Source organism: Seriola dumerili, unplaced genomic scaffold (genome assembly GCF_002260705.1).
Source record: "Seriola dumerili isolate Sdu_G_001 unplaced genomic scaffold, Sdu_1.0 BDQW01000413.1, whole genome shotgun sequence".
Lineage (NCBI taxonomy): Eukaryota > Metazoa > Chordata > Actinopteri > Carangiformes > Carangidae > Seriola > Seriola dumerili.
The window spans coordinates 143,625-157,370 of record NW_019174668.1 but is presented as its reverse complement, the minus strand read 5'-3'; the positions used below and the strand labels follow the sequence as shown (position 1 = coordinate 157,370).

The following is a 13,746-nucleotide window of genomic DNA, read 5'->3' as shown; positions in this document are numbered from 1 at the left end:
TGACATATTTGATGCTGTGGTGGTTCAACGTTTCAAACCTGCAATTTAATTTGTGTCTCCTATCCTTTTTTTTTAGGTCCTCCTGGACCCCCTGGAGTGGTGATAGTGGAGGAGATCACAGATACCACAGCCACCCTGTCCTGGACTCGTGGCCTAGACAACCACAGCCCTATCAGCACCTATAATTTACAGGCCCGCAGCCCATTTTCATTAGGCTGGCAAACTGTCAAAACAGGTAATCAATAAGGAGCAAATTGCAGCCCCTAGTTCTGGGAGGTTAATGTGGGGCCATATAAAGGCCTTAATCCTGCCCAAAGTCATGTGCAGAGATAGTGAATCAGCCCAACTAGAACAAGGTTACTGTTTTCAAGTAACATAATTAAAAATTGTTATGGCAATTTACTTTTACATATTAACGCAATCAGACTTTTAAATCTCATCGATAAAGTAACGGGTCGAGTGTTGTACACTGGCTCTGGACAAAACTCTAACTGAGGCTTTATTCTCAGACGCCTGTTTAAGAAGTTGAAATTTCCAATTCTGTCGTTTAACGTTTGAACTTGGCTGTTGTTCAGAGGAGCTTAGCAAAAAGTAATTTGAGCTTATATCAAATGTCATTGGTTTGAATTTTATTCGGTGTCATATCAGCAGTTAGTGGGGAAATTAACCTTTTGGGCTTGAATTATAACACTTATCCATGTTCATTTAGTATAAATGCACTTCTGCTGCTTAAAAACGAAATAGCTCCTTTTTCTGTACCTTGACAGAAAAACCATTAATTACTATCACTTAGTATTAAAGGATGAATTCTTGCTAAGCATTGTGTGTAATTCATCTTAATATGCCATGTGGTAATAAAAGCAGAGTTGAAGGTGTGATAATGATTCATCCCCACAGATATATAAATCATACTTTGTATACATTCCTCTCATATCAAGCCTGTTCAACCACATTTAATTTGATAAAGCACAATTAGGAGTCTGTGATGTATTGTCAGTGTTGAACTTGTTAAGATTAGCATAAAGGGGATTGGGCTTTTAACTCCCACTCCTTGCAAACATAGTTATCGGCTCATGTTTGAAGAGCAGCTTGCTTGACAGAGTGGTCTCATTGTGAGCTGCTCCGGATGATAAGAATGTAAGCTTCACTGCTTCACTGAATGTTGCTTTAGTTAGTATAGAGAGACCTCTGGTTCATTTATGACATGGATATGCTTTCAGTCAATGTTTGTTTGTTGTTGCAGGATCAATATTGACAAAGCTTGATTATGGCAGCCCTGAAGAAACCAGATTAGTTGTGTTACCTGCTTGTAATTCAGTTCAAAATACATTCATAGGTTTTTTTTTTCAGTCACAGGATGCGATTTATAATTACATAGCTCTCAAAGGCATCAAAACATCATGCACTAGGTTTCAAGAAAACTGTGTATCATCACCACCCGCTGTAAAAAAATATGCCAAATCACAGTGAATCTGGATGGGAGGTGTAATACTGTGCAGTCCATAAGAATGAAGACAATGTTACATTTGTTTTGCTTTTTTGGCTCTGTACTCTAGCACATTGGATCTGAAATGAAACAATGGCTGTGAGGTTGAAGTGTCAAATCTCAGCTCTTAGGAATTATCTCCCAATTATCTCCCAATTTCAGAGAACAGAAAGTTAACACAATCTTGACATCATCATATAAAGTCATCATATTTAATCATATATAATCCTCTTTAGTTAATGACTGACCGTCGGCCATGACCCACAGACATCAGCATTTATGTTCCACAGTGATGTTTTGCCAGGCCTGTACTGCAGCCATAGCCACTTCCTGCTTTTTTCCAGCCTGGCCTTTAGCTGTGAAACACCTCCTCAGTTGTTTGAGGTCAGGTGACTGCCTTGGCCAGCAAGGAACTTTTGAATGTTCAGCCTAGAAAACTCCATGGCTGTGTTGTCTGTATGTTGTTTTCCTGCTGCATTGTTATTTAGGGGAGTTTGTTTTTAAAAAGTCTATGATTCTTCACTTCACTGTTCAACACCCGGTGTGGATCTGAACACTGTCAGACACCCCTCAAGATGAAAGTTGCCACTGAGTGTCTTACATATTGTTCACAAGGTGAAGAAAACTGCAGTAGTTGTAATGTGCTGCTTGTCCTGAATAGATAAATACACGAGCAACACTCTTGTGTGCAGACCCAGACCCAGTGACAGGGGACATGGAGTCAGCCATTGCTGTGGAGCTCAACCCCTGGGTGGAATATGAGTTCAGGGTGGTGGCCAGCAATGCAATTGGGACTGGAGATCCCAGTGCACCTTCAAGAGGAGTAAGGACTAAAGAAGCAGGTAAATCCTTTAAGCCGTCGGTGCTGGAAATAAACTAGATTCAAGTCACATTTTGACAGACATCAGTAATCACCCAAAGTCCAGCAACTTATTGAGTGCATATCCCAGCCGATGACTTGATGTGCACTTCATGACCACGTTATATAGCCATTGTTAATATTCTCAATTTTAATTGGGCAAGAAGTTGAAAATAAGCAGCTTACATGAATTCCAACAAGTTCCGTGTTTTCAGCTAAAGCAGCCAGTCCTTAAACACCCTGAGGCAAAGACACAGCAGAATACACTATTTATGGCGAGCAGAAATTCACTGAGACAGTCTGGATCAAGCGTTCCACTTCACTTACTGCTCATTTCTCGTCCATAAAACGTAATAATTACAAAGGTCAGTGGTCATTTGGAAGTGGCTTATTTAATCTGTCCTATCGCTTCAGCATAATTAACAGACTAATTACTGTATCAACACACAGTTGTGTTAATCCATCCTTAAAGTTACAATCCATGATCCAAATGCCAAGAAATTCAAAACACCGCGCTGGAACCTGCTATCATTTTCAGTTTGATTGACGGGTGTTTTTAATGCAGACACAAACACTACACACTAACCCAGTTTTTAATGTTTTCTGGTGCTGTTAAAGGTTTTTGTTTACTTCAGTAACATTTTAACACACATCGTTGCAACAGCGATCTTGTTTTCTGTTACGATCACACACACAAAATGCATTTTAGTCATTATTATGAACGCTGTAGTTATCAGTCAAAATCAGTTCAATCTAAACTACATTTTTTTTTTTTCTGTGTTTTCATCTTTTCTTTGGTTTTCAAAAACATGTTGAAGTGAGTTTGTAGTGTTTGGTCAGTGATGCAGTGTTAACCTTTTTCTGTTTCACACAGTCCCATCAGTGGCACCCGCAAATGTTAGTGGAGGGAATGGCCGCAGGCATGAACTGGTCATCTCATGGGAGGTAGGTCCTCAGCCAAACACCCTCTGTAGCACAAGCATGATGACACATGTGCAAAAACACAAATGTCACAGTGGGTCTGGTGCTTCACTTGAGCAAATTCAAATTTTTGTTGAATAAACAGCAAATGGAAGCTTTTATTTAGTGTACTGTCACTTAAAAATAATCTTTGCAGCTTCCTGTTGCATCTAGGAATCTCAACGACATGACATTCAGACTGTGGAATGTTTTTTAAAAACTTCTCAGAAATAATATAATAATGATATACTTTATATCCAGAAGCTGTATGAGAGAGGCCTTTGAGGACCTTGAAATTCAAGATGCTTACATTACAGAACATTCTCTTGCTTTCTAAAGAAACTGAGGCAGAAACTGCCACAGGTCCTGCATTAGTTATACTGGATTTCATATTCAAATTATAAATATTATTCAGAGCTCACTAAAGTTTCCAGTATAATTTGAAGATTTTGAATGTGAAACTTTACCATCTGCAGTGTAATTAAAATGCAAAAATGGGTGTAATTTCAGTCAATACATTTTTTTCAGTCACTACATTAGTTTAACATTTTACACTGCTAAAGGTGCTTGGTTAGGATAAAAGCCTCTCCAATGTCATCACGAAAGGGACTCCACATGCTCTGCATCAGAGAAATAATTTGTTAATTTGAAAGACTGCTCTGTTTTCTAGTGAAGTGTGTGGCTGTGTTGCATTATCAGAACCATGTCAAAGACAGACTTAGGACTTCTGTACCCTAAAGCAAACTACTAGAAATGTTACCAACTTTCAGAGGAGAAGCTCTGGAATCAGTTACTTTCAAATAACTAAAATAAAAGGAGAGATAATAATTGTAATCACTAGTGTAAGTCAACATATAACCCCAAACAACACAATAAACAATACAATAAATATGAATGCTGATTTTTCATTATGTGAATTATGAGTTTATTTTAATGCAATTCACATTATAAGCCAGTGTTTTTTCAACCTTTCCTGCTTGTGACCCTCTGAAACAAAGCAGCGGCTGCAGTGCTGCAAACACACGGCGTAAAAGCACAGAACGGTGATTATTTTTAGGATATTTTACATAATTAAATATGAGGTGAAACGTATAAGATGTAAATATTCATAGTTTGACTTGAGAAAGTATTACTCCCCAAAATGTAATAATAAATTTGTACGGTTTTTTATCATCACCACCCCCTGCTAAGAACATTTGTGAGCCCGCAGGTTGAGAATCAGTGTTGTAATCCAAGAGCAAAAACAAGCCCACTGAAACAAGGTTCACTTTAAACATCTGTACTCAAACTACAGCTTTGGCTTTGCCCCCTTAGGAATTTAACTGTCACTAAGTAATAAATCCTGCATGTGAATGTGACTTAATAATCATGTAGAGGTTGCTGCTGCATGCGGAATTCATTAATTCACTTTTTGTTGCCTGGGAATTCTTGTCAGACGTTATTAAGGGGGATAAAGCATGGCTGATGGACGACGCCAGTCCTTGTGGTTCCTAAGCTTGAAGGAAACGGTTTAATGATTTTAAGATATACAGATGATTGCATTAGTCTACAGCCAGTTGCATTCACTTTAGTTGAGATATGATGAGTAGCTGAAGTTTGACTCTGTGTGTGCTGGGGACCTGCGTTTCCTATTCCCAGAACCATCAAAGTGGGATCTAATTAAAACATAGAGGAAAAGTTTCAACAACTCAAGTGAGAAAGTGATGAGAAGAGTCTGGAGATGTTCTTAAATGTGGGAAGACAGATGTATTGAGGGCTTTGCTGTATTTAAAGATGCAGAGTTGAGCATAGGAGGTTGACACCAGCTGAGCTCGCACAACTTCTACATTGTTGATAAAATGTTTTACTTTTACTTTCTTAACCACCAGTGTGGCACAGGTCTATCTGTGGTAAAAAAAATCTGTGGTGCACAAGAAGTGATTCAGTTTGGGTAAGAGTGGATGGTTTACTTTGATAAAGTAGAAAAAGAGTTGAAGCTTCAAATCGAGGAGAAACACTATTGATTGCGTTGTTCATAATGTTTTTAAGTATTCTTTAAACGTTAAACTAGCAAAATCGTAGATTGTTGCATTTAGCAGAGTGTGGTGTTTGAGATAGAAGCTTCAGTCTAAATAAAGTAGTTACTATATGCTGTGATCGAGGTTGGCTTCGGTCAGCATTCCCTGCATTAAGCAAGGCTTAATGTGTTGCTGAATGGTTTGCTCCGAGTCTGAAAAGCATGTCCACACCACCTTGATGACACTTAGCCCTTTGATAGTGTAACGTCACTGCTGTTGATGTCCATTTGAGCCGACAGACAAGTCAGCACTACAGCTGTTGAGACAGGTAAAATAGATAAAAAGAAAAACCCAGGTGTGGATGCATTGAACTCACAGGAAACCCATGACCTACGGGTCATGGGTTTCCTGGTGGAATAGAAAAACAGGAGAAAGACCTAAGGGTCATGGTTTCCTGGTGGAATAGAAAAACAGGAGAAAGATCTGCATTATATCCAGTGGGATAACACAGAGGTGGGGTTATGGTCTCCGCAGCCATCTGTACTGTAGGAGAGAGGGTCTGTGAGTTGTGAAAGGGCTCAGGTGAGCACCCATGATTAGGGCAAAGTGACCTTTTTCCATTTCAGAGGGGAGACATGCTAGACCCATCTGCTGCTTTATTCGACATGATTTTCTCTGACTTGCATTCACCCGATTTTAACTCCTTGTCGGAGGATTTGAGCAGGTTGAGCTAGCTTCAACTTTTCCAAGAAGGAACAGATCAAATGAGAAAGGGCTTCAGTTCACCGGTGCAGAAAGGTTTTCCACAAGTTATTGTGAAAAGGAAGCACCTGTATGAGATAAGAAAAATGAGACTTTATTGATTGCAGGCAGAATTAGCACATAGCAGCAGCAAATAATGCAATATGAGCATTTTATAACAAATGGATCCTCTTCAAATTAATACAACAAAAATAATATGTTGACGACATTGTCCCTGGACTCAACTTTACTTAATACAGTTCTTGAAATAATTATAACTGACAGATTTATAGCTTTTCTGGGGAAGCAATTTACGCTCATTTCCGGTAAATGTGCTCAAAAATGTAATTGGCTCTCCTCATTGTTAGATCTATAGAACACATGTGCAAGTATTGTTAGCTGTGGAGAGTTTCATTACCAGCAGGGCAAAAACTCCTGATTTATTATTAACAGCAGCAATGCCTCAAGATCATAGCTCATTGTATTTTAAACAGTTTCTCACTTTATTGTGTTGGAAATTTGTTTGAGGGCACAACTCGGTCACAATTGCAAAATTTGCTGACAAAGCTCAAAGAAGGCCAGCTGAACCGTATATTACACAGAGCTGCATCAGCCGGGCAAGTGATTAAGATGTACTGAATTTTAAATTTGGTCCCACCAGAGAGGCACAATGACGATTAACCTTGAATCTCAGAGTCGCTCCCAATAAATCCAGGGATGTTTATAAATATCAGTTTGTACTCTGGATCTTGACAATGGTTGTAGAAAATGTAATAAATCTCACACTAAGTAAAGAGGATATTAGTGTGAACTGTTTCCAAGTGGACAGCTTGGCTCTCAGCCAGGTTCAGGGTGTACCATGTACAGAATTACTATGAGCAAAGCTGAAAATTTGCAATTGAGATCAGTTGAAGGATATATTAACAGGGGAACAGTGAACAGATGTGGAAGCAACTGACAGTTATTCTTGTAGTTATTAAGCATGGGAGCCAACTGCCACTGGGAAGATAACCTTCACACGAGGAGAAGTGCACCTCGGTGGCACATTATGGGGGATAATGTCCATTCCAGATGGGATGGTGTTTGGTGGTAGACCATTTCCTATTTATAACTGTCATTAGCTTGCCTAGTATAACACAATGACGACCTCCTTATGAATAAATACAGGACCCCATGTTGGGAGAACAATCAAGGCATACTTAAAGTTATGCAGAACACTGATCGGTGCTTGGTTAGATAAAACCCGAAGAAAGAGTCCTTTCAAGCCATTCATGAATTTGAGTCATTATAAAATATCATTCTTAGTGAAACTGTTTCTTACCCAGAATTCTTACAGACTCTCTTTATAAGACAAAGAAAACTGTATATATCTGCAGCTTAATTGTTACAAACCTCCATGGCTGGAACAATATCTTTCATCAAGTGGCCTCAGCAGAAAACTGAGTGTAAACCTTACTGAGTCTGATCAGTTGTTATTATTCAGACATTTTTTGCAATCGGGTCGGTTCACATCTGAAGTACAGAATGTACTTGAATAATTAAAGCGCTCCTTTAAAAAGGATTCTTCCTCTCTGCCCATTGTCGGGTACAAGAAGTAATCACCCATCAATAAGTCTGTCAGTTTTCAAGAGTATCACTGGACAATGCTGTGATGTTCTATTTAGATGCAGCGTCCTCCTTTTGCTACTTGGCATTTTAAGTCGTTTTAGTTCTGCCCTATTTCTTCGCCTTTCTGTTAAATGCTTTTGGAAATAAATCAGGACTCCGTCTGTGATCAATGGAGATGGATATTAAAGGAGACGGAGCAGGAATGTTAGCCCTTTTTGGCAGTCGAGGCATGTGAGCGCATGGCAGTTCCACCTCTCCAATCATCTGTGGAGAGTTGTCAGAGCCTGGACGGCCATGGTGGGCAGGGTTATTAAGCAGGATGAATGACTAAACAGTCTCCGCAGCTTCATTCAGCCGTCTCATTAGAGTCGACGGTGAGAGACTGCTTTTTCTCGGGGAGCCATTGGGAGGACCATTAGTGATGCCCCCACAGTCACCGTCACCGAGCCCAGCAGGCCCCACAATTTCATCCCTAAGACTTACCTCAGTTATATTATCGGCACTCTCACACTTATCTGAGACTATCTCAATTCCCAAACCTGCAAGTGTTTCTAGACTTAACTAGCTAATTTGTTCATGCTGTTTTTAAAAGACTTATATTCGTTAGCATGTCTTTAAAACCATTTCCAGCTCTGATGATAGCTTTGATGGAAGCTAATTCATTTTCACTAATCATCCCTGTAATTAGGCAGTCATGGTGATTGGTCGTTGTTGAATGAAATGTGAACTACACCTCCATCCACCGCCGTTCCCTCTGTAGACTAGATGGCTAATTTGGGTGATGCCTTCAGGGGACAATATTCTTTTGAAGCCTATGCAAATCAGCACATTACCTCGTGAGCGGCAGACTTGTTGCCAAAAACAGGTGTACAGGTGTTTGTCATTTAATAAATTTAGCCAAAGATTTAATCCCCGCAGCTCGTATTTTAATTAAATTTTAGCTCACTTAATAAATTGGCATTTGATTTGATTAAGCGCAGAGCAGCTGTGGAAGACAGCTCCCAGTTTTACCACTTCAGGAATACCATAGATAAGCACTGAAGCCAGCACACAAAACCCGTGTCCCCAAAATCCTCCTGTCAGACATGGAAAGATAAATAGCTACATAATGGGTACAACTGAGCCAGATCTGATTTGTTTCTATTACTGAAGACTGACTGCATCTTTATTAACACTGGCAGACAGTTACAGTAAATGGGGAGGATATTGAAAGCTGCTTATACGGGACAACCATAGAGGAAAAAGTTATGCTTGATTTTTTTTTTTTTTTCTATTCTAATGAAACCCTTGTTTGGACAGAGGAAGCTGTTCAAATGAGAAAATGTGCAAATAATGCACCATCAGTTACAGAGCTTTAGTGCTAGTAAGCCTGGTTTGCACTTCCATCTCAGTGAAGGACACGCTCGGGTGACTGTATCTCTCTGTGATATTTTCAGCCTGTATCGGAGGAGTTCCAAAATGGTGAGGGCTTCGGGTATATTGTTGCATTTCGTGCCAACGGGACCCGAGGCTGGAAGGAGAAGATGGTGACTTCTGCTGATTCTACGACATACAAATACAGAGATGAGACCTTCCCTCCCCTTACCCCCTTTGAAGTGAAGGTGGGAGTGTACAACAATAAGGGAGATGGGCCGTTCAGCAGGGTTGTCATCATCCACTCTGCTGAAGGCGGTGAGTGAATACGTGTGGTTGCAGGGATTCAAAAAGAACAGAGGGAATACTTTTTGTATGATTGTCAACGTTTTGACTCGTTTCACAGAACCAAGGGAAGCTCCGTCTGATGTGAAAGCTCACAGCATTTCTTCATCAGAAATTAGGGTCACTTGGAAACCGCCCAACCCTGGTCCCGGAAGACCAAGAGGATATGAGGTTTTTATAAGTTTGCCTGTGGTTGTGTGTGTTTGTGTGCACATTTGCACATTTACATACAGTATGTGACATTTTGCATAAGCATGCATACCTCTGTGCATGAGTAGAAGTCTGAAAATAGCATTTTTTCATTCATTTCTGTTTAAAGGTCAGCTACTGGAAAGACATGGAGCAGGAAGAGTCAGGAAAAAAACAAAGAACTGTGAAAAATGAAACGTCCATGGTCCTGACAGGACTAGAGGGCAACAGTCTGTATCTCATCACAGTTAAGGGCTTCAACAGCATCGGCCAGGGTCCTGCTAGTGCTGCTGTCACAGCCAAGACCAGAAAAGCCCGTGAGTACTGCACTGACACTAATTATGTAATACTATATATGGAACAGAGGCTACCTGTTAAGTTTGCTCTAAATCCCCTTTTAAAAAGTATAGTAATTGACCTAGTTCACAAGTTCTGTATTCTCTCCTCAGCCCCCGCTCAACCTCCAGCCAACCTCATGTGGATTCAAGAGGGCAACAACGTGTCTTTAAGCTGGGACCCAGTGAAGGCAAAAGACAATGAATCTGATGTCATCGGGTACATGGTAATGATCCATTGCTAAAGCCGTGTTTGTTCAGTTTCATAAAACAGGAAAATATTAATGCAACTAAAGGGATGTGAAGTCAATTTGGTATGACGAATAGGCCATTGAGCTGCAGTACCTGTGCATTGCAGCTGGAAACGAAACATCACACAGGTGTTGATGAAATCAGTTAACATCAGAATCTGAGATTGAATCAGTATAAACTGACAAATGTATTATAAGGGTTCTGTGAAATGTGATGCTTTAGCTTGCACTCACAAAAAAAAAATCTATACCAAAATAATGTTTTGGTTTCATGCCAATCAAAGCCTTTTAAGTGTGTCTTCATATATATATATATATATATATATATACACACACACACATGGACATAACAAACACATAACTGGACGTGAGTCATTCCATGAGTGCTGATATAGAGTATAACAGCACTGGGACTTTTAACTACATGTATCCCTCGATCTACAGGTGTTCTATTAACCGTTAATTAGCATTACATTAATGACCGTTATCTATCTTTAATTGTAACAAACTTTGCAAAGATGATTATATTTCCAGAAATAACATTTGAATTAAATGATGTATGGTCTTCAGAAGAAGATGAAGAGAAGAAGCCTGGATACTTCAGCGCACACCTGAGGAACGTGTAGACAAAATAGCAAGCGTGCACATAGTGTGCACTGTGCAAATGAGGAAAATGTTTATGTGTTATGTGTACCTATGACCGAATCACAGCCGCACTGATATTCAGTACAACATGACTCCCTCTCGTGTGATATTGCTTGAATATATACTGTATATGTCATAAGTATGAGCTGTATATATATGTTGTAAACATAAATGTGCATGTGTCCTACAGGTGTTACTCAAACAGGAGGGCAGGGGCCACAACCAGGTGACAAGAACCATCAACCCTTCCACCATGCTCTCACTGCCAGAGGGAGGCACCTACATCATTGAGGTGCGTGCCCTCAGCGAAGGGGGAGAGGGAGCGGTCAGCTCCCAAGTTCGAGTTGTCACCTCCTCCGGTAAGCTCCAAGATAGTTAGTTGCCTCCTCTCCCAGCCTCACATTCTGTTTCATGACCTCTGAAATCCAATCCCCATGCGCATTCCGTTTTCTCTTTGTAGCAATCTTTGTGTTCTGCCCTTAATTGAGTCACCACAGCTGTTGTGCCAGCCAAGTTTTCCTTGGCTAATACTGTTATAATTACCTCGCCCCCACAAACCTTCTTACTCTTGCACAGCCAATTAACTCTTAAGCAACACGACGAACAGAAAGTTTGCAGTCGTTGCACACAACATGACCAAGCAGCTTTTCATGGGCAATGAATCGCTGTTTTCCTGTTCTTCATCATTTTCCTTTTTTCTTCCTTTTACATAAAAAAAAACACAATTTATTCATAGCTCCAAACTTCCTGAGAGCAACTCATTCATATCAATGGAGTTATTTAGCTTTAAAAATGAATGCAGTTCTGGCGTTTTGTTTAGCATCTTTGTTTTCATCAGTGTTCCCTGTTCCCTCCCTGTCTCCCTCCCTCTCTTCTCTTAGGTGTTCGAGCAAAAAGCAACCAGTGCTCAGTGCACTGTCTGCCACCCAGCCTAACATGGACAGCACTGCTCCTGGTTCTTCTGGTGCCTTCAGCTTCCTGGTGAGGCCACTGTGCCGTCCTCATTTTCGTGGAGGGAGCCACCGGTCTTCCACTCCCTCATTCCCTCTGACTGCCTGCTTGCTTTGGCCTTACCCATCTCACAGGGCCTGAGGCCTGCCGAAGGGGGTTGAGTCTGCCAGTTAACACACGGCTCTTCAGAGTTCATCCTTTTTTAGTTCCCCGTTTCTTTTGAGCCCCTGGACGTTTGATTTGCACCGTTCTTTCCAACATCACGGTAGTGTTGTACTGTAGTGTACATTGTGTGGAAAGATTTGTTTAATCATTACTTTAACATCATGTGTTCCTCTCATTGACTGGCATCTAACCACTTCCAGACGGCTCCTACAGCTCTGGGGCTCTACAGAGCGTGAACAATTCCTCGAAAGCTGCTGTGGTAGTAATACAGGGATCAGCCGGCCTGTTTCTTTTCATTACTTATCTGCATCAATTTACCCCTTGGCTGCCTAACAAGCAATGCAGCAGAAGCTCAGTAGAGATAAGTGCATTGTTTTCTTATTCACACATTGAGGAGAAAAAAAGTTTTTTATGGAACCAAGAATCTTACTATTTCCAGACTTGCTTTTTGTACATTGTGTTACCTTTAAAGAAAAAAAAACACAGTGGTGTGTGTCAGCTATGTCAAACTCTCTGTTTCTTGGTAGCGATTAAGCAATGCTTGGTGATACAGTTTGTTGACTGTTGGATGTATGGAAGTAGGAAACAGGTACTTACCTGTAGTGCCCAAACACATCGATAGACAAAGACAACTCTGTACGGACTCTTGGTGTCAGTACAAAATAAATGTGATGTATATTTTTTAAATACTTGGTGTTTGTAATTTCTAACTCTTAGAAAAGAAATATTTATTATGATGCACTGAGGCTACAAACAATTATTTTCATGTTGATCAGTCTGTTGATTATTTCATAATGAACCAATTAATCTTTTTGTCTATACGATGTCAGAAGAAGAAAAATGCCCATTCTGTTTCCTAAAGCCAAAGATATTTAATTTACAATCAAATAAAACAATTCTCACATAGGGTTTGATTGCCTGATAGATAGCCGATGATTAATGGATAATAAAAATGTTTGCTACATTTTTTGTTGATCAACTAATCAACTTAAGCGCTATAATGCATTCCAGATATTTCACTCTACACAAAACAAGTTCACTACAACACTTTCATTCTATATTGTATCTGTAATTGTTGGAGTGTGGCTGGTCTATCAGACAGCTCTGCACTCTGAGAGTTTTGCACCTTGCCGTGTGTTATGTAAATTACAGGTTGATTGAATTCCACACACGTGGCATTACAAGCCACAAAACTTTCTGTGATAAAAGAACCACTGCAGAGCCAAATAGGGCAGCATCAAGAGTATCTCTCCTTCCTCTCAGGCTCCATTCTTGCCTTGTCTGCAGTAAAAGCTTATCTCTCACTGGGCAGAAATCCAAATGAATTTGCCTCAAGTGTAATTAATGTTAGAATGGAGATCTGTAGTCCTAAAGCCTCCTTGCTTGAGCAGACCTTTTGCTTGCTCTGCCTCCAGCTCCCTGGACTCTCCATTACACAGTCAGAGTAACCTGGCTCACCCGCTCAGGTTCAGACAAGGCTACCAGCTCAACCACTAGAGATAGGACCACACAGGAGAACAGAGGACGAACACTGCTCCAAGCTGTGTGTATCCCACCGACACAGACCTCTGTGTTTGGGTTTCATTCAGAGGGAGGAGGGTGTGAGGTTGGGCTCCTCTTTCCAACTTGTACATCATTTCCGTCTGTAGTGCAAAGCATTAAGCTGTTTAATGTGGATGGAGGGGTTTTGCGGCGCTTTTAGCCCGTTCAATAACGTCGGCTCAAACACATACCTCCACACAAGTGCTAATGTACCGACCTTTAATTATTCATGCAGCACCTGTCTGTGTTGGCGCATCTGATTTATGATAATGGATTATGTATCCTGCAAGGGGACCCATTTGGTTCAAAGAGCCAGAAG

At 40.5% G+C, this 13,746-nt stretch overlaps 1 protein-coding gene across 1 annotated transcript in view; it reads left to right on the top strand.

Moving 5' to 3' along the window:
* cntn5 (contactin 5) overlaps window positions 1–13,382 on the top strand; it is a 58,408-nt gene extending 45,026 nt beyond the window's left edge. Inside the window, exons 14-23 of the mRNA XM_022761516.1 lie at window positions 77–235; window positions 2,179–2,328; window positions 3,220–3,290; window positions 9,088–9,322; window positions 9,411–9,520; window positions 9,669–9,855; window positions 9,988–10,100; window positions 10,960–11,128; window positions 11,651–11,750; window positions 13,301–13,382. Coding sequence (XP_022617237.1) covers window positions 77–235; window positions 2,179–2,328; window positions 3,220–3,290; window positions 9,088–9,322; window positions 9,411–9,520; window positions 9,669–9,855; window positions 9,988–10,100; window positions 10,960–11,128; window positions 11,651–11,750; window positions 13,301–13,382 — 1,376 coding nt within the window. The remainder of the gene's footprint in view (window positions 1–76; window positions 236–2,178; window positions 2,329–3,219; window positions 3,291–9,087; window positions 9,323–9,410; window positions 9,521–9,668; window positions 9,856–9,987; window positions 10,101–10,959; window positions 11,129–11,650; window positions 11,751–13,300) is intronic.
* The last annotated feature ends 364 nt before the right edge of the window (window positions 13,383–13,746 follow it).